The sequence below is a fragment of the Mustela nigripes genome, chromosome 2 (assembly GCF_022355385.1).
Source record: "Mustela nigripes isolate SB6536 chromosome 2, MUSNIG.SB6536, whole genome shotgun sequence".
NCBI classification, from domain to species: Eukaryota; Metazoa; Chordata; class Mammalia; order Carnivora; family Mustelidae; genus Mustela; species Mustela nigripes.
Genome location: NC_081558.1, coordinates 477,080 through 500,554, shown reverse-complemented (window position 1 = coordinate 500,554; position 23,475 = coordinate 477,080). Strand labels below are relative to the sequence as shown.

General features: G+C 66.6%; 3 protein-coding genes and 1 non-coding gene across 4 annotated transcripts; 1 reads left to right on the top strand and 3 right to left on the bottom strand.

The window, feature by feature from the left end:
- Positions 1–5: 5 nt before the first annotated feature.
- LOC132012574 (transcription initiation factor TFIID subunit 4-like) lies at positions 6–5,372 on the bottom strand. Its single transcript, XM_059392605.1, has 3 exons — positions 5,328–5,372; positions 694–5,096; positions 6–468 (listed from the first exon to the last, which is right to left on the bottom strand). Exons 1-2 carry the CDS (start codon positions 5,370–5,372, stop codon positions 3,678–3,680), a joined length of 1,464 nt encoding a protein of 487 aa, XP_059248588.1. The 3' UTR covers positions 6–468; positions 694–3,677.
- LOC132012641 (U6 spliceosomal RNA) lies at positions 4,968–5,074 on the bottom strand. The gene has a single exon (XR_009402646.1). It is a non-coding gene; the product is annotated as a U6 spliceosomal RNA (small nuclear RNA).
- A 53-nt stretch (positions 5,373–5,425) lies between the features above and the next one.
- Positions 5,426–14,047, top strand: TMEM259 (transmembrane protein 259). The gene is made up of 11 exons (XM_059388442.1): positions 5,426–5,796; positions 9,332–9,610; positions 10,281–10,380; positions 11,389–11,499; positions 11,679–11,801; positions 11,886–11,986; positions 12,062–12,119; positions 12,250–12,333; positions 12,411–12,543; positions 12,617–12,716; positions 12,830–14,047. Exons 1-11 carry the CDS (start codon positions 5,572–5,574, stop codon positions 13,373–13,375), a joined length of 1,860 nt encoding a protein of 619 aa, XP_059244425.1. The 5' UTR covers positions 5,426–5,571; the 3' UTR covers positions 13,376–14,047.
- On the bottom strand, positions 13,975–22,299 carry GRIN3B (glutamate ionotropic receptor NMDA type subunit 3B). Its single transcript, XM_059388443.1, is given in 9 exon segments — positions 13,975–14,558; positions 14,711–14,766; positions 14,862–15,026; positions 15,343–15,494; positions 15,584–15,697; positions 16,129–16,279; positions 18,173–19,205; positions 19,758–20,353; positions 21,864–22,299. Coding segments are annotated over 9 exon segments (3,057 nt in total). The 5' UTR covers positions 22,290–22,299; the 3' UTR covers positions 13,975–14,194.
- Positions 22,300–23,475: the final 1,176 nt, after the last annotated feature.

Sequence of the window (23,475 nt, the reverse complement as noted above, 5' to 3'; positions counted from 1 at the left end):
GGAGGGGCGCCTCGGTCCCGCGGCACGGCCGGGCCACAGCGGCGCGGCCGCGGGGACGGGGCCAGGCAGTCCTGTCCTCTCCCTGCCGGCAGACGCGGGGCGGCTCCGGCCCCCTTCCCGCACCCTTGGGCGCCGCGATGGGAAAGGAGGGGGTGCGCTGGGCGGGACCCTGGTCCCCTGGGGCTCGAATGGGGACCCCTCTCTGCTGCACGGGGACGCCTCCCGCTCTACCCCCTTCCTGGGAGCTCCCATAACCGGGGGGGGGGGGTGGACAGGGGACCTGGGGCAGGCTTCTCAAAGCAGGGGCCGCGGGAGCTGGGGCTTTGACGGAGGAGTAGGAGTTTGCTAGTCCAGAAGGGACGGTGCTCCTGGCAGAACAAAGACCGCCGGCGCTGAAAGCACCTAGAGCTCGATCAGACGGATCAGGGGAGGGGCGTTGGGATGAGAAGGGGATTTGAATCTCCCACCCTGGAACGACAGGGAACAAGGAGGCAGTAGAACAGGGACTGGAGGTCCAGGTGTCCTGGGGCTAGAGCAAAGGCTGTCGAGTCTTCCAAGCCAGGCACACACTTGCTGCTCAACAGGTGGTGTGTGCGTGTACAGATAAATCAATAAATTAATAAATAAATGACAGAATACATGAATTTACTCGTTCAGTAATGCATTCATTCATCCACGGACACAACCACTCACTGCTCTCTGACATCGCTTCCGGGTCAGTCCCTTCCTAGGAAATGCTGGTCGCAGACCTTGGCGCCGGCCCTTCCGGTTCCTGGAAAGACAGAGCCCGGCACAGACTCCCACCCCTGTCCCACAGGAGCAAGTACCGGACACAAACACGAGTCTGAGGAGGGATGGAGGACACTGGAGGGGACGTGGTGGCTCCACCAGAGGTGCCAAGGAAAGCTGCATATAAGAGGGGTGTGGGAAGTGGGGTTTTATTTTTTTACTTTTTATTTTTTGGGAAGTGGGGTTTTAAAGCATGAGTAGGAGTTTGACACACTTGACAAGCAGCTCACCGGGCTCTGGGAGGGCTCAGCAACAACTCACCCCTCCCTGCCCCTTCCCTGGGAAGCACATCTCCCCAGTTCCCCGCTCCCTAGATATCTGCTACCTCTCTGCCCCTCATTCGCCATTCCATCTATCTGAAGAGCTGTTCTTCAGGGTTCAAGTCCTAGCCGCTGGTCTTGGATGAGTCCCTTGGGTCTCAGTTTCCTTGTCTGTAAAACGAGGAAACAGCGCTCAGCGGGGAGTCAACAATGAGCCGGTCCGGCTCTGAGTGTGGGGACAGTGTGGTTTGTTGGGATCTAGGTGGGGAGCTGTGAGGCCGATGGGATCCTGGAGCAGCGGGGAGGCCAGGTGGGGGGCCGGCTGGAGTCCTTGTGGGGTCTGCTGGGGCCTGGGAGTCAGCGAGACCCGTGGCACGGTGAATGGCAGCCTGTGGCTGTCAGCAGTCAAGCGTGGCCCCGGGCTCCTGCCCCAGTCTGTGGGGGGGTCTGTGGCTGCCAGCAGCGCGCCCGCGGATCTCCTTGCCACGCCCAGCCTCTGATGCTTGTCCAGGGAGCCTCCGTGGCTCTGGGGACACCACCTGCACTGGGAGACTCTGGGACAGAGAGGCTGGTTGTGACACCTGCCTGTGCCCACTCAGGCAAGCATGTTCGCAGGGCAGTGGCTACCTGTGTTCTGAGGCCGGGGTGGGGGTAGGCAGAGCTCCCCGCGAGCTGCCCATCGGGATGGGGTGGGGGGGCAGCCGGCAGCTCTGTGGCCTCGCCGCCCCGCAGCGAGCCCTCCAAGAATGTCGGTACACCGGAGGGGGCCCAGGCTTCCCTTCATTAGATTTTAATTAATCCTGGCTTAAAGTCAAATTCAGATTTTGCAAAACCTCTGCACACATTTGGAACAACTTGGGGATGTGTGTGTTTTCCTGTTCAGCGTAAGTTGTACACAGTGGAGCCGTAGAAGGGCATTTGCAGAGGCCGGAGCGCAGGGACCCGGGTGCGCGGGGCAGCGCAGGGTGCGCGGGGCCCCTGGGTTTGCAAGAGCCCGAGCAGAACAAGGTAGAGATCGGTGCCTCATGAACGTCTCCCGCGAATTGCAGGAAGCAGGTCCCTCTCAGTTCTCTCCGCTTGGCTCAGAGTCGGCCACCGCACGCGGTCAGGGTCATGTTTACACTGGCCAGCGCTGTTCTGGACCCGCGGCCATACCCGGATCCCAGGTGTGGTCTCGTCTTGTTTTGGGGGGATGGCCCTTGAGTTAACAATGTTTTTCTGTACGTTTTTAGGTGGTTGAAAGGAACCTCGCTCTGCGGCAGGTGGAAACACGTGAGCGCGGAGACAAAGCTTTGTGGCCTCGGCCACGCCCTTTCACAGTCGCCTCCCGCTGCCCCATCCAGAGCCCAGCTGCCAGGCTGACCAGGACTTTCAGGTCTTTGACAGAAAACCCACTTGGGCTCCAGACGCTCAACCACCCAGAACCCAAGAAATGCAGACTCAGACGTCCCCAAACTCCTGGGGGCTGGAAGCTTAGGGCGTTCCCATGTTCTAAACGGCCTGAGGACCTGCGATTTAGGGGATGACATAATTCTGTATAACCCTAACCCTCCGCGCCCCCACTTGGAGCCCCACTTCAAATCCCGGACTCCCCGGGGCTGTGGGATTTTTATACACTTGGCCTTTCTGCGCCCCCTCGCCCCGTCTGGAAAGCTCCTCACAGCCCCTGGGTTTGCAGTCAGCGCGAAGTGGGTCCCAGCAGCACAGGGCGATCTGAAATAAGGGTCGTCCAGTCAACACACGCAACTTTCTGAGGAAAGTGGCCTCCGTTGAAAACCTGGCAAGGAGACTGGGTCTCTGCAGCTGCCCTCTGCCCGTGTCCCCCCGGGACTCACTCATCCCCCCAGGACTGAGCCCCGGGGAGACTGCGGGGCTCATGGGGAAGGGGGTGTCGGTTGTCCAGGTACTCTGGGCTGGGGCCTTGGTGATGCCTGTGGGTCAGGAGGCCACAGCTGGAGGACCTGGGGTGACAGGACCCCCCAGAGCCTCAGCCTTACTAGGTTGGGGGCTGGGCCTGGGGTCTCGCGGCTGGGCATGGGGACTACAGGTGTGGCAAGGGCCCTTCCCCACAGCCCCCTCCTGGGCAACCCCATCTCCTCAGTGTCTGAGGAGACCTCAGAGTGGGACCCTGGGGGGGTCAGGGCAGGACCCCATGTGGGCCCCCTTTTGGTGCCTCCTGGGGGGGCTCCCCTTGCTCTCCGCAAACAGTCATCTCAGGACATAAGCCTAGTGCAGACAACGGCAAAACAGTAATAGTAACAATAGGAGGGAGGGGGGTACCTGTGAGCCCAGGTCCGGAGCCTTCCTGCTCAACACGGGCCACGCTCCCAGCGGCCCCCTCAGCGGAGATGTGCCCAGTGCCGGTGAACTCTGCACCGTGCCCACGGCCTGTCGCAGATCCTCTGCCCTGGCCGTGACCTCTGCAGACGCCCCATCCTCTTGGCTCCTTCTCCGCCCTCCCTCCTGTTCTAGGGTCAGCTTCTCGCGAGTCTTCCTGAACCCCCAATGAACTCTCAACCTGCCCCAGGCCGGCTTCCTGCCCCCCCCACCCCCACCCGCCGGCCACCAGCATGGCCCAGACGTCCCTGCAGCGGTGCCCACAGCACCCAGGGACACCCGCTCACTTTCTCACTTCCCCGATTGTCCCCAGAAACGTCCTTCTCTAGCACTTTGGATGGACACTCGGAGCTCTTCCTGGCCACTTTTCCTTCTTCGTGACAGCGGCTTTCCGAGGCGGCCAGCCGCTGGACGACTGCAGTCGGCTGGCCTTGCAGTGTGGACGCGCGGTGGCCCGGAGCTCCTGCGACGTGGCAGTGCGCTCCCGGCGCGCCTCAGCCGCAGGGGCCCGCACAAGGCACCGGAGTACACGCGCACTGCGGCCCGCGCCGCGCCGGGGAACCGGGCTAGGCTGCGTCTGCTCTCCGGCTCCCACGACGCCTGCCAGCCTCTTGCGGGGACGGTTTTCCTCCCTCTGCGCGGGACACGCGGCCCGGGCGTGAGGCAGCCATTCCGGCAGCGAGCACTCACGGAGCCGCGTGCCAGGCCCAGCGCAGGGCACTTGGGGGAGCAGAGGAGGAGCTCAGCCTCCTTCGCGGGTGGAACAGGAGGACCCCGTCCGCGCGGCCGGCTCCGGGCATGCGGGTCCCGGATGGGATCGCGGAGCCGGACGGCGGGTCTGGAAGGTTCTCTCTGGGGGCAGCTGGGGCGTCCGGCAGCCCTGCGCACCGCCCGCCCCCCACCCGGAGGTCGCAGAGACCGCGCCTGCCCCGCGCGCGGGTGGAGGCTCCCGTCGGGGCCCAGCGCGCACGGAGCGCGGGAACCAGGCTCCCGGGGCCGCGGCCCCACTGCCGTCTGCCAGAGCGGGCTCGGGCCCCGGGCCCCCGGGAGCCGCCTTCCCCGTTGGCAGCAGGCCTGGGGTCCACACTGCTTTGCCAGGGCGGCCGCTCGGGCGTCCTCAGCCCGGGCTCCCCGGCCCCCGCCGCCCGCCCTCCTCACCCCTGCCGCGGCGCGGGGCCCCCGGCACGCAGCAGGCGCCCGGGAAGGCTCCCCGCCGTGTTTCCGCGGCGCTCGGGAGGCCCCCGCAACGCCTCCAGGAGGGCGCACGCGGAGCGCGCCCAGGCTGAGCGCCGCAGGGGCGCGAGGGGGCGGGGGGCGGGCCTGCGGGGCGGTGACCGGTGCCCGCGAGGCACACACCCGCCTGGGCCTGCGAGTTCCGTCCGCGCCGCTGTCTCCGAGGGGCCGCGCGTGCGCGGGAGGCGTGTGCCCGCTGCACGGGGGTCTGGGGTCGGGTGCTTGCGGGAAGGGAGACCCGGAGGCGACGGAAAGTGGCCCTGAAACCGCGCTGTCCTCTCGCGCCCGCAGCCGGCGCCCCGCGGGGCTCGTGGTCGTGCGCCTTCGCGGGGAGCCGGGCTCGGACGCAAAAATATGGAACGCTTCACGAATTTGCGTGTCATCCTTGCGCAGGGGCCATGCTAATCTTCTCTGTATCGTTCCAATTTTAGTATATGTGCTGCCGAAGCGAGCACGCCACACAGCTCCTGCACACAGCTATTTAAAGTTCAAAAATAAAGCGACTTTACGATTAGGTCGCACGGCCAGAAATACACGCGCCGTGGATTGTTTTCCTCTAGGGTTCCCTGTAAACGACTCTCTCCTACTATCACGCTCGCTTTGGTTGTCTCTGATCACTAAAACCCTCAGATGTTAACTAACTTAATCTCCCACGCGCGCTTTAGCGCCGCGAAGGCTTGTGGGGGATGACATGCAAAAGACCCGGACTAGACGCAGCCCCGCCCCTGGCCGCCCAGGGCCGGCCGCCGCCATCCCAGCGTTCCCTGCGAGCGCAGGGAAGCCGCTCTGGCCGCCGCGGCGACTCGCTGGCGTCAGCAGGCCGCGGAGGTGGAAGATGGCGGCGGCGGCAGCCGGGCGTCGGTGAGCAGCGCGGCCGCGGCGAGGACGGCCAATGGCGGCCGGGAGGTGCCTTCGGGGACCCGCGGGCCGCTAGGGCGCGACGGTGGGCGGCATGTCGGAGCACGCGGCGCCCGGGGCTCCGGGGCCTGGGCCCAACGGCGGCGGCGGCGGCCCGGTCCCCGCGCGCGGGCCCCGCACCCCCAACCTCAACCCCAACCCGCTCATCAACGTGCGCGACCGGCTCTTCCACGCGCTCTTCTTCAAGATGGCAGTCACCTACTCGCGGCTCTTCCCCCCCGCCTTCCGCCGGCTCTTCGAATTCTTCGTGCTGCTCAAGGTGACCGAGGCCCGACCCCTGACCCCTGACCCCTGACCCCAGCGGCCGGACCCCCCTCCCAGGTGTGCGACCTCGGACCCCAGCGGGCGCGCCCGCGGCCTGCCCCCCCGCGCCGCCGGACCCTCCCCCGCCCCCCGGAGGCGGGACCTGCCGGGGGTCTCCCCGCCGCGCCGCGCCCCGGACCGGCCGCCCGCGGTGCTCGGCCCTGCCCTGGCCCCGGGCCGGCCGCGCTCGCCGCTGCGCGGGACACACCCCTGCCGCCTTCCTGCGCCGGAGCCGCTCCTCGTTTCCTGCTCGCGGCGCGCCCCTAACTTGGGGCCTTGCACGCGCGCCTGCACGGAGCCGGGGGTCGTGACCGAGCTGAGGACAGCTGCCCGCGTTCGGTCAGCGCCACCGCGGCTCTGCCGCCCCGGCCAGGGGCCTCGTGCGAAGCCGCTTCCCTGGGAGCAGGGGAGGGTCGTCCCGGACACCGGGACCGCCCGGGGCCTTCCGAGGAGGGTCTCGCCGCGATGACCGCTGCGCCTCTTCAGAGAGCGCTCTGGGTCCCTACGCAGTGGCGAGCGGGCTGGGCGCTGGCCACTGGGGAATCTCAGCAGAGCGCTCCCACGCTGGGGCTGGAGATGCGGAGCCCGCCACTCGTGGGGGGGGGGGGCGCTGGCCTTCGAGGCCCCTGGGGTGCCGGCCAGGCCGGTGGTCTGCTGGAAGGAGCCCAGACCTGGCCTGCCACAGCCGCCGGGAGGTCGCTGGTCCCTCGCCTGGAGACCGCCGGATGCTGCTTCCTCCCCACAGCCCCCCAGAGCATCACGGCCCCTGTGGAGGGTTCCCGGCGCGGGTCCCTTCCTGGGGCTCCGGAGTGTGTGACGTGACTTGCTGGGTGGGGGAAGCGCTGCCTTCCCCCGGGCGAGGATCAGGGGCTCGGGCTCTTGGGAGCGGGTCCCGTTCTGCCTGCTGCTTTCTGAGTGCGGAGCGGGTCCTGTGTCTGGGCCAGCCTGGCGCCCGGATGTCCGCGGCGTAGGTCAGCAAGTGTCCTGCGAGGCGCTCGGGCTCCCCAGCTCTTCTCTGTGGCCCAGGGGTCTGTGGGCTAAAGCCTGAGGCCTCGTGAACCTCGAGAACTGCCTGACCCCTGGTGTCCTCCGCTTTGTTCATCTGCACGGTGAGGGCTGACGTTGCCGCCAGTTCCAGAACGCTCCCCCCTCTGCCTTCCCAGCGTCCAGTGCCCTCGCTGCAGAGATGGAGGTCCCTTCGTGGACGTTCTCACTGCTGTGTCTTCCTGTGGTCCCTGTTGAGCTAAGCGCACAGCCGTGAGACAGCCCAGACCCCCCAGTTCCTCCACTGGGCCAGACTCGGGGGGAGCAAGAGGCAGTGGCTGGGGCCCACGTTCTGGCAGCCTTGGCTTCCCCCTCTGCTGGTCTTCCTGGCATCAAGGCCAGACCAGGACCTCCCCAGTCCTGCAGCAGCGGGCACTAGGTGCCCGCGCCTGTCCAGTTGGACTCTGAACCTTGGGCAGCCTGACCCTGCAGCCACTGAGCGATGCCTGCCTGGTGACAGGGGCTCTGATGTTCCGTGCCTTTGCCACTCCGTCCCCTGTCTGAAGTATGGAGGTGATCCTTGGGCTCGCTATGATGTGTGCTAAATGTGTGCAGTGTCCCAGGGTCCCTGCTGTGAAGCGGGAGTCCCTGAACACATGCTCTGTGCCACGTCCTGCCTGCTTCTCTGACACGGCATTGAGAGGCCAGAGCAGGAGGGAGGGAGAGCAGGCCGTGGGGTGAAACAGGCAGGGTCTGTGAGATCAAGCAGACTCAGCCCTCGGGGGAGGCAACCAGAAGTGCATGTGCAAAGGCACTGGGGCTGGCAGGTCAGCAGGAACAGTGGGGCTGGGTGCATGGGGTCGCATGGAATGGCAGAGATTGGGGGACTGTGGGTCCCCATGCAGGGCTGGCTGCCACCTGGCCTGGGTACATACGGCTGTGGCCGGTCTTTGGAGGCACCGAAGCTGCGTTTGCTCTCTTGTTCCTAATGGGGAAACTGAGGCCCAGATTCAGGCAGGCCTTGTCAGGTAGAGTAGGGAGCTTCTGGCCTTGTCTCTGGGGATCTCTCCACTTAGTCAAGGGCAGTAGATCTGGGGCCTGAGGGCAGGGAAAAGATGCTGGTGGGGAGACCCCCCCCCCAGGTGCTGGAGAAGGCACCAGGGTGACAGTGGGGAGCTGGGGTCCACGCTGGAATCCCACGTTGGTTCCACCAGCTCCCCTCAGTGCATGTGCCTTTCGCAGCAGGACACGTCGCTCACGTTGTGTCTTGCCCTGTTTCCTACTCTTGGGACCCAGCTTTCCTGTCCAGTTCCACCTCTCCAGGCCGCGCGGCTTCTGCCTTAGTTTCCTCATCTTCAGACGGGGAAGGGTGGTGGCAGACACGCATGTCCCTAGAAGAGCCTGGCCGGCCCCTGGCACCAGGCCACACTGCATGTCCACCCTCTTTTGAAGTTTTGGTGCATGGGCAGCGCTGTCTTTGGCCCAGAGCAGGGGCACGCTTGACGTCTGGTGTCACCCTGCGGCTGCTCTGGCTCAGCGGTCTCGGAGAGAGGCTGGGGTCCTGAGGGGCACTGGGTGGGCTGGTCTGTGGGTGGCTCTGCAGGCTTCCTGAGGAGGGGTGGGCGTTCCATGCTGCGACCTGAGCACCTGGGGCTCCGGGGCCTCATCGCTGTCCTGCGGGGCTGCTTCCGGCTGCAGGCAAAGGAGGTGCGGTTCCTTTCCCCCCAGAGACGGGCCTTTGGAGCTGGCGCATCTCCAGGGTCGGGGTGGGCGCCTGGCTTCAGGCCGAGCCTGCCCCAGGATTACAGCAGCCTGTGTGGGCGCTGGGCTATGTGTCCCCTCAGCTCGCAGCCCCCGGCCAGGTGGGGTGGGAGTCTGGGCTCTGCTGCCCTGTCTGTGAGGCAGGCGGTCCCCCGCGGCACTGGCAGCACGTGCAGGGCTCCTGTCATCCCCGCCGCTGGACACCCGCTTTCCCCAGAACAGGGGTGGGAGTCCCATTAGGCCAGCTGGACCCTTTTCACAGGGGTGCGGGTCCTGGGTAGTACGTGGGCGTGTCGCCCAAGACGCAGGATCCAAAGGCCCCATTAGAAGTGCAGCCATCAGACCGTCATGAGGGGTGGGCTCCGGGGGGCTGGCGGCCCCATTGACGCTCCTGCTTCAGGGCAGCCTGAGGCGGTGACTTCGTGGGGCAGTCCGTGCTGACTCGGGGCAGTCACTGGGGGCTGAGCAGCAGCCCCGGCCCACCCAGCCATGCCAGGAGGATCTCACTTTACAGAGGGGGACCGGCCATCCTGGGAGGGGTGCAAGGGAGCTGGGCTGGGCTGTGAGGACAAGGCAGAGCTGGAGGCTGCTGGGCGCACTGAGTCTGAGCCCCGCCCCCCCCAAGGCCAGGTGGCATCCCTGCTCCCTTGGGGCCGTCCTGGGACTTGGGACCCCTGCAGAGTAGGGCCGGCGCGGTGCCCGGGCCTCTAAACTGACCTTCTCCCGCACCCCGCCCCCCCCGCCAGGCCCTGTTCGTCCTCTTCGTCCTGGCCTACATCCACATCGTCTTCTCTCGCTCGCCCATCAACTGCCTGGAGCACGTGCGAGACAAGTGGCCGCGGGAGGGCATCCTGCGTGTCGAGGTGCAGCAGAACTCCAGCCGCGCGCCCGTCTTCCTGCAGTTCTGTGACGGCGGCCGCCGCGGCAGCTTTCCCGGCCTGGCCGTAGAGCCGGGCAGCCCGGAGCCTGAGGAGGACGAGGAGGAGGAGCTGGCCGTGGACATGTTTGGGAACACGTCCATCAAGGTGAGCTGGCCGGGTGTGCTGGGCCTGGGGGCGCCTGGCAAGCTGTGATTCACCTGGGGGAGGGGCGCCTCCCTGTGCCGGCCTGCTCCTGCCTGCTCCTGTGTGGCCTTGGTGGTGGGGTGGTGCTGGGCAGACTTGAGGCCTTGGGCCGTGTCCCAGCCCTTACTGGAAAGGGATCGGCCCATTTGCAGGGGCACCAAGGGCAGAAAGCAGGGAGGAGGCCCCTGGAGGCCCTGGGCCGAGAGCTGGCGGCTGGTCCTAGCTGTCCTGGACCGGGGGGACTGGGGAATGCCCTGTTCCTGGAGACGGGCAGTGGCTGCTGGAGTGAGCAGGGTTCGGGGGGGGGGGGGGGCGAGGCCACGGCCCCGAGAGGAGGACCTGCTGAAGCAGTTAGGGACTAGGGTCCCGTGGTTGGTGAGGACCTGGTCAGGCATTCCCCGCTTCAGGATGCTGACCCTTCCTTCCAAATGGCCCCCAGGGGAGCATGGTATTGGGCAGGGGGCCTGTAGGAGCTTACAGGTCAGAGACCTTCCAGCCCTGGAGGTGGGGGTGTCCCAGCGGAGGCTAGAGGTCACAGCAGCCAGGGGCGGAGTGTGTGTCCTTGGTCAGCAGATGAGCTGGGACTGTGGGCCAGGCCGCTGCTGATGCCCTTCCTCTCGGCCGCCCGCAGTTCGAGCTGGACATTGAGCCCAAGGTGTTGAAGCCACCGGGCAGTGCTGAGGCCCCGAATGACAGCCAGGAGCTCCCCTTCCCAGAGACACCCACAAAAGGTACACCGCAGGCCCCCAGCTGGCCCAGTGGGGAGCGGGTGACTAGATCTGGGGGTTGTGAGTTCGAGCCCCATGCTGAGTGTTGAGATTTCTTTCCTTTTCTCTCTTTTTTTTTTTTTCTTCGAGATTTTTATTTACCAGTCTGGGGGCGCGAGTGAGAACAAGCACACACACAAGTAGGAGGGGCAGAGGGAGCGCGACAAGCAGATCCCCGCCAAGCGCGGGGCTTTATTCCAGGACACCAGGATCATGACTTGAGTCAAAGGCAGATGCTTAACTGATTAAGCCACCTGGGTGCCCCGCGCAGAGATTTCTTGGAAAATAAAATCTTAAAAAAAAATAAAAAATAGGTGGCTCAGGCACTAAGCGTCTGCCTTTGGCTCAGGTCGTGATCCCGGGGTCCTGGGAGTGAGCCCCACGTCGGGTCCCTGCTCGTGTTCCCTTGCTCACTATCTTTCTGTTGAGTAAATAAAATGGTAAAAAAAAAAAAAAAGAGGGCGCCTGGGTGTCTCAGTGGGTTAAGCCGCTGCCTTCGGCTCAGGTCATGATCTCAGGGTCCTGGGATCGAGTCCCGCATCGGGCTCTCTGCTCAGCAGGGAGCCTGCTTCTCTCTCTCTCTCTCTCTCTCTCTCTCTGCCTGCCTCTCCATCTACTTGTGATTTCTGTCAAATAAATAAATAAAATCTTTAAAAAAAAAAAAAAAAAAGAAAGAAAGAAAGAAGCACCCACATCTCGGGCTGATCAGACGCGTGCAGCGCATCACTTCAGGGGTTGTGCCCTGGGGCCGTCCCCCGTGCAGAGGGCCCGAGGGCCTGCGTGGCCGCCCCGCCTCACTTTACCGACCTGTTAGCAGCCTGCGGGGTGGGACGGATGCCCTGGAGCCCCAGTAACTGGTTCCCTTCTCAGGGAGTCTCTGGGTGGGGGTCATGGGACCCTGACCCACCCCCTTGCTCCCCGGAGCCTGCTGGAAGACGGCTGGACCGCGGCTCATGGGCCTTGTCCCCACAGTGTGGCCGCAGGACGAGTATGTCGTGGAGTACTCGCTGGAGTACGGCTTCCTGCGGCTGTCCCAGGCCACGCGGCAGCGGCTCAGCATCCCCGTCATGGTGGTCACTCTGGGTCAGTGTCCCCTGGGGTGAGGCAGGGGGGTCTCTGGGGCTCCCAGAAGCACTTGGGTCCAGGCGCCGGGTCCCCTTTCTGGCCGCAAGAAGCTTCCTCTGCGGCATGTCGGGTGTCCGGGTCACGGCGTCACTAGAGTGGGGGTCCTGCTGCACACGCTGTCGTGTGCCTGCCTACAGACCCCTCACGGGACCAGTGCTTCGGGGACCGCTTCAGCCGCCTGCTGCTGGCCGAGTTCCTGGGCTACGATGACATCCTTATGTCCAGCGTCAAGGGCCTGGCTGAGAACGAGGAGAACAAGGGTTCGAGGGGCCCCGGGTGTGGGCGGGGTGGGGTGCGGCCCGGCAGCTGGGCGGGCGCTCACGGCCGCCCCTACCTCCGGGCAGGCTTCCTGCGCAACGTGGTGTCCGGGGAGCACTACCGGTTCGTGAGCATGTGGATGGCCCGCACGTCCTACCTGGCCGCCTTCGTCATCATGGTCATCTTCGTGAGTGCGGGGGCTGGGGCAGGGCGGGCGTGCGGGCGAGGTGCTCCCTGAGACATCCCGCGCCCTTGCTTGCAGACCCTCAGCGTGTCCATGCTGCTCAGATACTCCCACCACCAGATTTTTGTCTTCATTGGTGAGTCTCCCTGCCCAACGGTGGGTGGGAGGGCTGGGCTCCGGCCCCCGGCCCCCAGGGCCCCCTGCCCACCTCGCCCAACCGCCGGGCACCTTACCTGGTCTGCCCGCGTGCCGCTTTCTGCTCGCAGTGGACCTGCTGCAGATGCTGGAGATGAACATGGCCATCGCCTTCCCCGCCGCGCCCCTGCTCACGGTCATCCTGGCCCTCGTAGGTGAGGACCTCCTCCCCTGTCCCTCCTGGCCCCGGCCCCCCACACCCCCGCCCGCCCAACCGCCAGCCTCCCCACAGGGATGGAGGCCATCATGTCTGAGTTTTTCAACGACACTACCACGGCCTTCTACATCATCCTCATCGTCTGGCTGGCCGACCAGTATGACGCCATCTGCTGCCACACAAACACCAGCAAGAGGCACTGGCTGCGGTGAGCACCCCGTCCCCGGGAGGCAGGGGCGGGGCGGCGGGCGGCGGCTCACTGTGCCCCCCCCCCCCCGCCGCTTCTTCTACCTGTACCATTTCGCCTTCTACGCCTACCACTACCGCTTCAACGGCCAGTACAGCAGCCTGGCCCTGGTTACTTCCTGGCTCTTTATCCAGGTGAGGAGCCTGCCCCGCTCTCCATGGGGGCGTCTGGCCTATGCCGGGTTCCACGGGGGGCCGGGGTTCTGGCTCCGGATGCTGGCCTGACCCAGAGCCCCCCGCACCCCCAGCATTCCATGATCTACTTCTTCCACCACTACGAGCTGCCCGCCATCCTGCAGCAGATCCGAATCCAAGAGATGCTGCTGCAGACCCCACCGCTGGGCGCCGGAGCCCCCACGGCGCTTCCCGATGACCTGAACAACAACGGGGGCTCCCCGGCCGCCACCCCTGACCCTGCTGGCCAACCGCCCGCCCTGGGCCCTAGCATGCCGGGCGGTAGTGGGGGCCCCAGTCCCGTGGCTGAGGCGCCCAGCTCTCTGGTAGCTGCGGCAGCTTCGGTGGCCGCGGCAGCCAGTGGGGACCTGGGCTGGATGGCAGAAACGGCTGCCATGATCACAGACGCCTCCTTCCTGTCTGGCCTCAGTGCCTCCCTCCTGGAGCGGCGGCCCACTGGTCCGCTGAGCCCTGGTGGGGGGCTCTCCCGAGTCCCCCAGGACAGTGCCCCCTCCAGCAACCCCCTGGCACGTGATACAGCGCCCCCAGCTGCCGGGGTGAGTGGGCCCACCCCCCCCCCCACAGCCCCAGTGGACCCATCCCCAGAGGTTGGTTCCTGAGCCTTGGGCAACTGACCGCCCCCTCCCTGGCCATGTAGGCCCACCTGGCTGGAGCCCTCCTATCAGGGAGGCTGTCCCGGGGGGTTCTTGGGGTGGCCCAGCCTGCTTTGGGTGGTGTCAGGGTCATCGGGTTTGCCCAGAGGGGCTTCTCTTCCCTAGTGTGGGGCCTGCTGGAGGCCTGTCCCTGCTGCTAGTGGTGGGCCCCTCAGCCAGTGAATCGTGGCAGGCCAAAGTGGGGGGGTGGGGGCTCCATGGAAGGTTCCTGAAAGGGCTGGTGAACCCTGTGAAGTGAGCTGTTCCTCAGTCACAGAGCAGGGCAGGTCTCCAACAAGGTGAACGCCGGCGGGGGCCACCCTCGCGGTCCCGGCCCGCTCCGCTGGTGCTCCTCATGCTCAGTGCCTTTTCCACGGCCCCTGACCCCAGGTGTGTGTACCAGGGCTGGGGTCCCGGGAGGGCAGAGCTCGCGCCTCGGGCTCGGGGATGCCGCGCACAAGCGCCAACATGGAGGGCGGTGGCCGGGCGCGGGGCTCCAGCCCTGCTGGGGTGGGAGTGGGACAGGGCTGGTGGCCGGACGAAATCACTCGGTGAGGAATGCAGAGAGCGCTCATTCCATTCTATTTAATGCAGTGTACAAAATTGTGTTTGTATATAGAATAAACTGTTCACGGCGGGCGGAGCGTCTGCTGCGCGGGCGGGGAGGTGCCGCGGGCTTGGGGCGGGGCTTCGCGCAGGCTCCGGGGTGGGGGCCGATTGGGCAGGGCCCGGGGAGGGGGTGCCTGCGCCGGACAGGGGGTGCGTTCCCAGAGTCGTCGAGCGCCTTCAGGTGCTTCGGAGCAGGCGCAGAGGCCGGTCCCCGTCCCCCAGCTGGGCCAGCAGCTCGCCTCGCCGCGCCAGGGCCTGGCGGAGCCGCTCCCGCGCACTCTCGATGCGCTGCTCCAGCTCCTGCAGCTCGCCGGGACCGGGAGGGCCCGAGGGCAGCACAGCTGGTAGGCGGCCGTTGGAACACAGCCAGACCGGGCCCTCTGGCCGCCCCGCCTCCTCCGAGTCAGGCGCCGCGGCGGCTTCTGCGGGCTCCAGCAGGAAGCGCACGCGACGCTCCCTCGCCACGGCCCGGCGCACCCGGGTCCAGCTCGCCGCGCCCGCAGACGCTGCCGGTGCGTCCTGCTGCTGGTCCTCCAGAGCCCTGGGGACGTGCGATGTTAGGGGCTGGGTCCGTAACCCCCGGCGCGCACGTCCACTTTGCTCCTGGGGTCAGGGTCTCGGGGCGACAGAGCGGCCCTGTCCCGCGGGGGAGGTCTAGGGTCGCAGCGGTTGGGAGGGGGTGGGGCCCTTTACCTGGGGCCTGGCTCTTCGGCTCCTGGCGGCTCTGTGTTGAGGGCGCGGTGGATTCTCTGCAAGCCCAGAGGCTCGGTCGGGGTCAGGGGATGCTGCCCGCCCCACCCCCACCCCCACCCCCCACCCCCGGCTCGCGCCTCCGGTCGCTCACCTGGCTCGTGTGCAGCCAGTACTGCAGCTTCTTGCCCCTGCGGATACGCGGGAGCACCAGGTGGTAGAAGACGTGCTCGCCCAGGCAGCTGAGCAGAGCGCTGCCCAGCCCCAGGCAGAGCAGCACGAAGAGTCCCGAGAAGTGGTAGATGCCCACCTGCAGCGTCTGGGGGTGACACGTGGGCACAAACCCTTCACGGGCAGGCCCGGACCCGCGCGGAGCCCTGGCGGGGCGCGGGACCCAGGCCCGCCCCGAGAGGAGCCTGGGGCTGCGGAGCCGGATTGGTGAGGCTGGCCTTGCGCGTCGGGGAGGGGGGTGGGCGGGCGGCCAGGTTGCCCGGGGAGCGCTGGAGCTGGGCTTTCGTAGAAGCCGCTGTGCACGATTCTGGGCAGCGAGATTGACCACCTCACTAGAGGCCCATGCAGGCTCAGGGCCCCCCGCCCCGTGCCTAGCCCCGCCCCGGGTCCCCGGCCCTCCCCACCTCTGTAACGGCGAGGACGCGCTTCCCACAAGGAACCATCCGGTACCACTTGTCGTGCAGCAAGTCGATGAAACCGGAGGACTTGTAGCGGCTGATGAACTCGGACAGGTTGGAGGTGAGCGGCGAGTTCTGAGGGAGTCCGATGCCGTAGCCTGGGGGAGGCCAGGGGTTGGGTTGGGGCCAAGCTGGACACAGCCCCAGAGGAGCCGCCCCGGGGCCACTGGTCCTGGAGGCCCCTCACCCTCCATGGCGAAAGGCTTGCCCACGGTCAGCAGTTTACAGTCGGCGTCGATGGAGACCTCGTAGTCCAGGAGTGACTTGTCCATGATGAAGGCGTTGAGCTTGGGGGGGGTCGCTCCTGCGGGGGTCGCGCAGTGGGGGGAGAGGCCTCCCCTTGCCTTAGGTGCCCCGCCGCGCCCCCATATCCTGCCCGTCGGCCCCGCCCCCCGCGTCCTTCCGTCCGCCCTGCCCCGCCCCAGGTGCCCCTCCCACCCAGACGCCCGGCCCCGCCCCAGGTTCCCCGCTCACCAGGGCGGCCGCCCCCGCATCCTGCCCCTCGGCCCCGCCCCCCGCAACCTGCCCCTCGGCCCCGCCCCCCGCATCCTGCCCCACCGCGCAGCTGCACCACCCGTCCCAGGGCTTCCGCGTGGGCACCGTGTGGGAGAGCAGCGCCGAGCCCTACCTCCCGCCCCCCGGCCCCGCCCCGCCCCAGCTGCCCCTCCCACCCAGGCGGCCGCCCCCGCCCCCGCATCCTGCCGGCCCGCCGCGCCCCGCCCGCCGCGGGGCCTCACGTGAGCATGGCGACGCCGTGCGGCGTGGTGGGCGCGCTGTGGCGCCGCATGTGCGCGTGCAGGTCGGGGAAGCTCTTCTTGATGTAGGCCTCGGCGCTGCTCTCCCACACGGTGCCCACGCGGAAGCCCTGGGACGGGTGGTGCAGCTGCGGGGTGGGGCAGCGCGTCGGCCCCGGCGCTCGCCCGGCCGGCCTCTCCGTGCACCCCCTTCCCCGGCTCTCCCCCGGCTTCTCCCGCTGCCGCCTGACTGGGGCGCGACCACCTGGGGGCTTCTCTGGGCTCCGCGGGGTCCGGCAGCAGCCCTGCCCCACCCACTCGACTCCAGGAGCTCCCCAGTCGTGGGGTCACCCGACGGGGCCCACTGTCCCCCGGGGCAGGGTCGCAGGGTGAGAGCCGCTGTTCTAAACGCCCACGTGTCCATCTCCGCGCAGACCCGGCCCTGAACCCCAGACCTCCTCCCCTTCCCACCACGTCCTCCACGGCTCTCCTGGGCTCTCACGGGACTCTGTCCCCAGCGGACCCCTACACCTGGCCTCCTGGGTCTTCCTGCCCCGGTCAAGTTGACCCTGTACTGCCTCTTCTCTCCCGAGCGTCCCGGAACCCGCCCACCGCTCAGCCCCCCAGCTCTCCGGGGACAGTCCCCTCTGCCCTGGCCTCCCCGCGCAGTCCTGCAAACTCCTAGCGGGTGAGTGAGCGGGCACACTGACCCAGGCCTCCGGATGTGGCTACAGCACCCCGAAAATGCCAGACCTGAATGGGAGCCTCTGGATCAGTGCCGTCTAGAACGTTCTGGATTTGCGCTGTTCTCAAGTGGCCGCCAAGCACTTGCAGCCGGTTAATTTGTGAAGGTGGTGAGTGGCCAGCCCACCAGACAGCTTTGGGTCTAGGTTTCGTTCCCCCTTTACAAAGGATGTGGGGCCTGGGGTGCCGCAGAGCAGGCTAAGCACCCCAGGACACAGCCTGGTCCCAACTGTGGGAGCCGCTACTGGACAAAAAATTTCTGCAGCACCAATTTCTGGGGCACAGTAACTGGGGAGGAAATCGACCTGCAGTGGTGTGTGTTTAGGACCCAGATTCAAACAAAGCGTGGGTGGCAGGAGGGAGAGCACTGGGAAGAGGGGACCCTGATGTGCGAGACCTTCCAGAATAATCATGGTGAAAAGACAAAGAATCCAGAGGCTGGGGCTGTCCTGGGGGGGAACCTGGCTGGGAGTTGATTTTGGAGCTGGAGGATGGGCTCATTCCTGGCACTCATTACTCCCTACTCAACCACGTTTCAAATGGGGCGCCTGCGTGGCTCAGTGGCTTGAAGCCTCTACCTTCAGCTCAGGTCAGGATCTCAGGGTTCTGGGATCGAGCCCCACAGGGCTCTCTGCTCAGCAGGGAGCCTGCTTTCCTTCCTCTCTCTGTGCCTGCCTCTCTGCCTACTTGTGATCTCTGTCAAATAAATTAAAAAAAAAAAAAAAAAGTATTTCAAATGTTTCATTAAAAGAAATACCTAGACTGGGGCCCACCTGGGCTCAGCCCTCCAGGGCCATGAAGGAGAGAATGGGGGAAGTTTGGGGAAGTTCTGTCCCAGGAGGAACTGCTCTGGACTCCCTGCAGGGTGTGCCCTGTGCCTCCTCCCACTCTGCTCCTGCCCCAGGGCCTTTGCACCTGCTGTGCTTTCTCTCCCAACATTCCTCCCTGATATCTACAGAAAAGTGCCTTCAATGTCACCGCCTCCCAGAGGATTCCCTCATCCCATTTGAGATGTGCCTCCCAGTACTTCCTGTGTCCCCACACTGCCTTATTTCCTCCCTGACACTGGATAGCCACCTCACACACCACCCAGCTGGCTTGTTTTGCTTCTTGACACCTCCCCTGCAGTGTGCAGCCTCCGCGGGTTTTGTCCCAGCTGGGCCCCTGAGGCCGGCACACAGCAAATGCTCTAGGAACGTTTTCCGCAGCAGGCAGCTGCACGTGTCTGTGTCTTGGGATGGGAGCTGGGGGAGCGGGCGACCCCCCAGCTTGGACCTCCGGGGCCCATAACCGCCCACCTTGGGGTCATGGATCCCCGACAGCTCCAGGAAGGTCTTGTCCCCGACCATGACGGCGGCCAGGTTGGCCGTGTAGCTGGACAGCACAAGCAGGCAGAAGATGGCCCACAGGTTCATGAGCAGACGTCCCGTGGGGCACTTGGGCGTCTTGCTGGACACGGTGCGTCCGAAGAGGATGGCATAGCAGAGGTTGAGGGCCGAGGAGTAGGAGAACACGGTGGCCCGGTTCCGGCCACGGGGCGTGAGGCCGTAGGGGCTGCGCCACTCGTACAGTGTGAGGAAGAGCGCCGTGAGGTGCAGGGCAGCAAAGACGCCCAGCCACATGGACCAGTGCAGCGGCCACATGAAGGCACCGATGGGCGAGGCCGTGTCACGGGCCCGCACCATGATACCCAGGCTGGTGGAGAAGAAGGGGCTGCTGAAGTCCAGCACCTGGGAGCGGGCCGAATTGATGCTGAAGCTGGTGACGGCCATGTGCGCCCTGCCGGCCAGCAGGTCCCCCACCAGGCCAGTCCAGCGGCCGTCCCGCAGGGCGCCATACTTGCCGTCACCCACGATGTACAGCTCGAAGTCGAAGGGTGTGTCGTCCGCCAGGCGCTCCAGCAGGTCGATACAGTAGCCGAAGCAGCACCTGCGCAGGGCGCGGGGTACCGAGCCGTTGGCCAGTGCGGCGAACAGCGCATCGAGGGTGGCCGAGTCGTTGGTGCCGGGGGCCAGGCACAGCTGCCCCGCGGGGCATTGCCCGTCTTCGTCCGGCTCCCGGGCAAACACGAAGGGATGCTCCACCAGTGTCACCACGCGCAGCTTGGGCCGTGCTCGGGCTCCTGGGGAGGGTGGGGGCTGTGCGGCGGCGCCGCCTGGCCCAGACTCCAGCCGCCCAGCCCGCCAGCTGCCCACGGTGGCCCAGGCCGGGGCACCCCGCGGGTCCTGGCGCAGGCTCCACACTCGGAAGTACCGGGAGATGTGTACCTGGGAAGAGCGGCTTACCCACACGGGTCCCGTGCGGCCCCGGAAGGACGTGTTGGCCAGGGACCTGGGGGGCGGGGGGCAGCAGGGGGCCAGGGTCAGGCAGCCTGGGCTGGTGGTCAGGAGTCCTCCAGCCGAGCTCAACCCCCACGGGGGTCACCTCTCTGAGCATACGGCGGGGACCACGGAGGATGCTGCTGTGTACCCCCTACCAGGCCCCTGACCAGCCAGGCACCCACGTCGTGAACTAGTGACAATGTCTCTGGCCCAAAGCCAACGATTGCCCACTTGAGAAGCCTGGGTGAAGCCACCTGGTGCTGGGACGCTGTCCACCCTGCAGGGCTCCCGAGGGATCAGGCAGGAACGCATCCCTGCCAGCCTCACCCCTCCCCTGCCCCTGCCCTTCATGTTTCTCTCCCAGGACCCTGAGCCCCTCGCCCGACCCCTTCCTCCGGCTCTGCGTCTGCCTGCGCCATAAACAGCCTCCTGGGGAGGGGCCAGCCCCGGCATACAGCAAGTATCCCATGCAGATGCTCCCACGGTGCCCAAATGGAGGCGAGCGGATGTGGGGCCCGGAACCCCCCCCCACCTGCACACACACGATGGGGTCCTCACTCACCGCGCCAAGAGGCGGCCGGAGGACGCGGGCCCGGCCAGCTGCCGGTCGTTGCAGTTGACCGTGGTGGGCAGGAGGGCGTGCTCCGGCTCCACCCGCGCGGCATGACCCAGGGCTCGCACCACCAGCTCCACAGCGTCGTGAACAGCGGCCTCCAGTGGCGGCCGGGCCACCTCGCCCAGGGCCAGCAGCCCCAGAGGCAGGCCCTCAGAGGGCAGGACCTCGGCGGACAGTGGCGTGCCCAGCAGCCAGTGGGGAGGGCCGGGGGGTACGGCCTGCAACACCTGCCATGCGCGGGCGGGGCTGCAACCCAGGAGCACAGCCGCGGGGGCGGGAGCCGAGCCCCCTGCTGGAGCCCCCAGGGGGGCCAGGCGTGCCTGCAGCCCCTTGGCGCCTGTGTCTGGCCGACTCAAGTCCAGCACCAGCTTTGGGGCCCTGCCGGCTCGGGCTGTCCAGAGGGCCACCAGGCCAGCAGGGTCCCGCATACGGCAGAGCACCAGGCTGGCCTCCTCCCAGGCGTGCGCCCGCAGCAGAGCCACCAGCACGTCCAGCAGCGTCTCCAGGGGACTGGCCCAGTCCAGCTGTAGGTGGAACGGGTTCTGGCAAGGGGGTGTGTCACAGTTAGGGCTGGCGACCTGGGACCCACCATACCCTTCCCACACCCATCAGCAGGTGTTCAATAAAGAGACGTCCCCTTCAGAACTGGACAGCATGCCTGCCCCCTCCAGCCCACCCCTGCTCTAAACCTTCTTTATTTCCCCACTGCCATCCACACAAAGCCCAGCCTCCTTGGCCTGACATTCAGGGCCTGCTCTCTCGCTCTGGCCACCCTGGTAATGCCCCACCTTGAGGCTTTTTGCATTTCACAGCTAGAATCCCTTTCTCCCTCTGTGCCAGCCAACTCCTATACATCCTTCAAAACCCAGCTCCATCGCCCCCCTCTATTTAGACTTCCCTGGCAAGCTGGGGATTTGAGGGCCTCTCTGTGCCCAGTGGCACCCAGAAAGTGCTCCTGGATTTGCCTCTAGCCTGCGAAGGACGAGATAGCTTGCCAGACCTCTAAGGTTTTACAAAGGTGGGGACAGGATGCGGAGGGCTGGGGGTGCTGTTTAATCCTTCCGGAAAGACGGAGTTACAACGGCAGAGCCTCAGTTCCTGGAGGCGGCAGCAGAGGGCGCCACAGGCCCGGGTTTGGGTTCTGCATCTTCCCTGCGGGGGGGGGGGGGGGGGGGCAGGGGGCTGCCTCGACACTGGGACAGCTGCGTTTGTGAGACCCCAGGCCTCCTCTAGGGACCCCACCCCCCTCCCCGAGGCGAGGGAAGCCCTGGAGGGGGCTTCAAGGTGGGTTTGAAGGGAGGCCCTACTCTTCCCCGTATCCCTACCCGGGACCCTTCCTTGCTGCCCAGGGAGGGGTCTTTCCCGGGGCCGCCCAGAGCCCTGTCCGTCACCCGTTTCTCCTCCGTATCCCATCTTCTCCTTATTCAGGCGAATCCAGGCCCAGGGCTGGAACCCCCCATCCCCGGGGATGGAGAGGTTTGAGTGACAGCCCACCCGGAGGAGGCTGGGAAGACCCTCCAGCAGCCGATGGAACTGCACCCCCCACCCGCGCCCCGGAGATGGAGCCTGGAGACCTGCTTCCCGTCCAGCCCTCGGCCGGGGGGCGGGAACGCGGAGAAGCCCTCCGCGGGCAAGGGACCCTGCTCCGCATGGCGAGGGCGCCTCTGACCGTTAGCAGACGGTGGCCAGCCAGACTCCGTCACCGAGGCCCAGGAAACGGGTCTGCACGGGAGCTGCGTGCCCCGGAGGGACCCTCGTGCGGGTTTCGCCATCCCAGGTCCAGAAGCATCTCACGGTCCCGTCGCTGGTTCAGGTTCCCTCGCTCGGGGGGCATCCGGGGCCCAGGGGTCCAAATGGGTCCCGCGAGCCGCCCCGGGGACGCCCTCTGGACTCCTGGGCATCCCGGGGGCGGGGGATGGGGGCCTCCTGTCTCCGCCGTCCGGAATCCGGTCCCGTGCGCCCCGGCGGCTCTGGCGTCGGACCCCCGGTCCCCACGCCCCAGGGGCGCCCCGGCGCGCCCCTCCTCCTCCGGATCCCTGCGTCCCCGCGTACCGGGACCCCGAGGGGCGCGCGCGCCTCCCGCCGCAGCACGCTGAGCACGGGGGTCTCCGTGGCCGCCGCCAGGAAGTGCAGCTGCAGCAGCTCGGGCCGCGCCTCCGGGAAGGCCAGCACGGCCGCCACGCCCGGGGCCGCCAGCGTCTGGCACAGGCCGCGGGCCAGCGAGGCGGGGTCGCGGGCAGGGGGCGCGGCGGCCGCCAGCTCCAGGCTCAGGTTGTGCGGCAGCCGCGACGCCAGGGCGGCCCGGGCCAGGGCGGCGAGGACGCGGGCGCGGGCGGCGGGCGCGCGGGGCAGGAGGGCGCCCAGGCGCACCGAGCCCCCCAGGCGCGCCAGGACGCCGCACGGCTGCGGGTGGCCCCCGGCGGGCCCCGGCCCCAGCGCCAGCGCCAGGCAGAGCCACAGCGTCCACACAAACTCCATCCCAAAGTTGCCGGCGCCGCGGCGGGGCGGCACCGCGGGTGCGGGCGCGCGGGAGGCGGGATCTCTGCGTGGCCCCGCAGCTCGCCGGCCCGCCCCGCGGGGCTGGCGCCTCCCCCCCGGCGCGCCAGGGCGACCTGCGCCCTCGCCCCTCCCGGCCCCTCCCGACGTCAGCCAAGCCCTAGGCGGGAGCAGGACCCACTGCCCAGGGCAGGACACTGAGGCTCACATGGCCACGCCGCGCGGGGTGGGGGTGGGGTGTGGCACCAGGCCACGGGCTCTTCCCAGCTCCCTGCCAGGGGAGTTAGCGCCCCATTCCACAGACGAGAAAACCGATGCTGAGCACCAGGAAGAGATTTTGTGCCAAATTCAGTCCTCACGCTCATTCCTGTTCCATCCCAGGACGCCCCATGCCCCCTCCAGCCTGAGGACATGGCCCACGGCTGTCAGGGAAACTGCGGCCCAGGAGGGGTACGCTGGCCTTCCTGGTCACACAGCAGTGCCGCCCATCTCCACGGCTACCTAGACCAACCCACTTGAGTGCGCTCTGACATCGTGTGCACCCTGGGGAAACTGAGGTAGATCATGTCTGATGGGAACATGCCGGGTAGATCTCCTGCCTCCCGCTGCCGGCAGGGAACTCCTCGGAACAGATTTCAGGACCCGGTGCCAAATGCCCCTGCTCTGAAAAGCACTTCCTGCTTGTCCTCAGCACTTCCTCTCTACCCCACCTGCCTACAATCAGCACATGCCCCGTCAAATTTCTGTAGCTTCTTCTGCTTTTTTTCCCAGTGGCCAACTTCCCCACTCAACTGTAGGAAGGTAAGGGTGGGTCTGGCTTCTTAATGCTGTTTCCAGGGCTTGCACACAGTAGGCACTCTGTAATTGCTTGTTGCTTGAGCTCAAAGACACTTAGGCACTGAGCTTGAGCTCCAACAAGGACACTCTCCACTGCTCCAGAAGCTTCTGCAGCCCTCTGACAGCTACCGTCCTCCAAGCCTTCTCCCGTGACCTCTGCACCTGCAGGCATTGAACGACCCGGGTTCTTCTTGTGGTCCTGGCAACAGCAGGTGCCGAGGAAACACTGGCTGAGCCAGGCCCAGCAGCGTCCTGCACGGACTTCCCTCATCCAGTCTACCCCAGAGGGGCGAAGCGGAGAACACCAAGAGGGTCCCGTGATCCCTCCGGG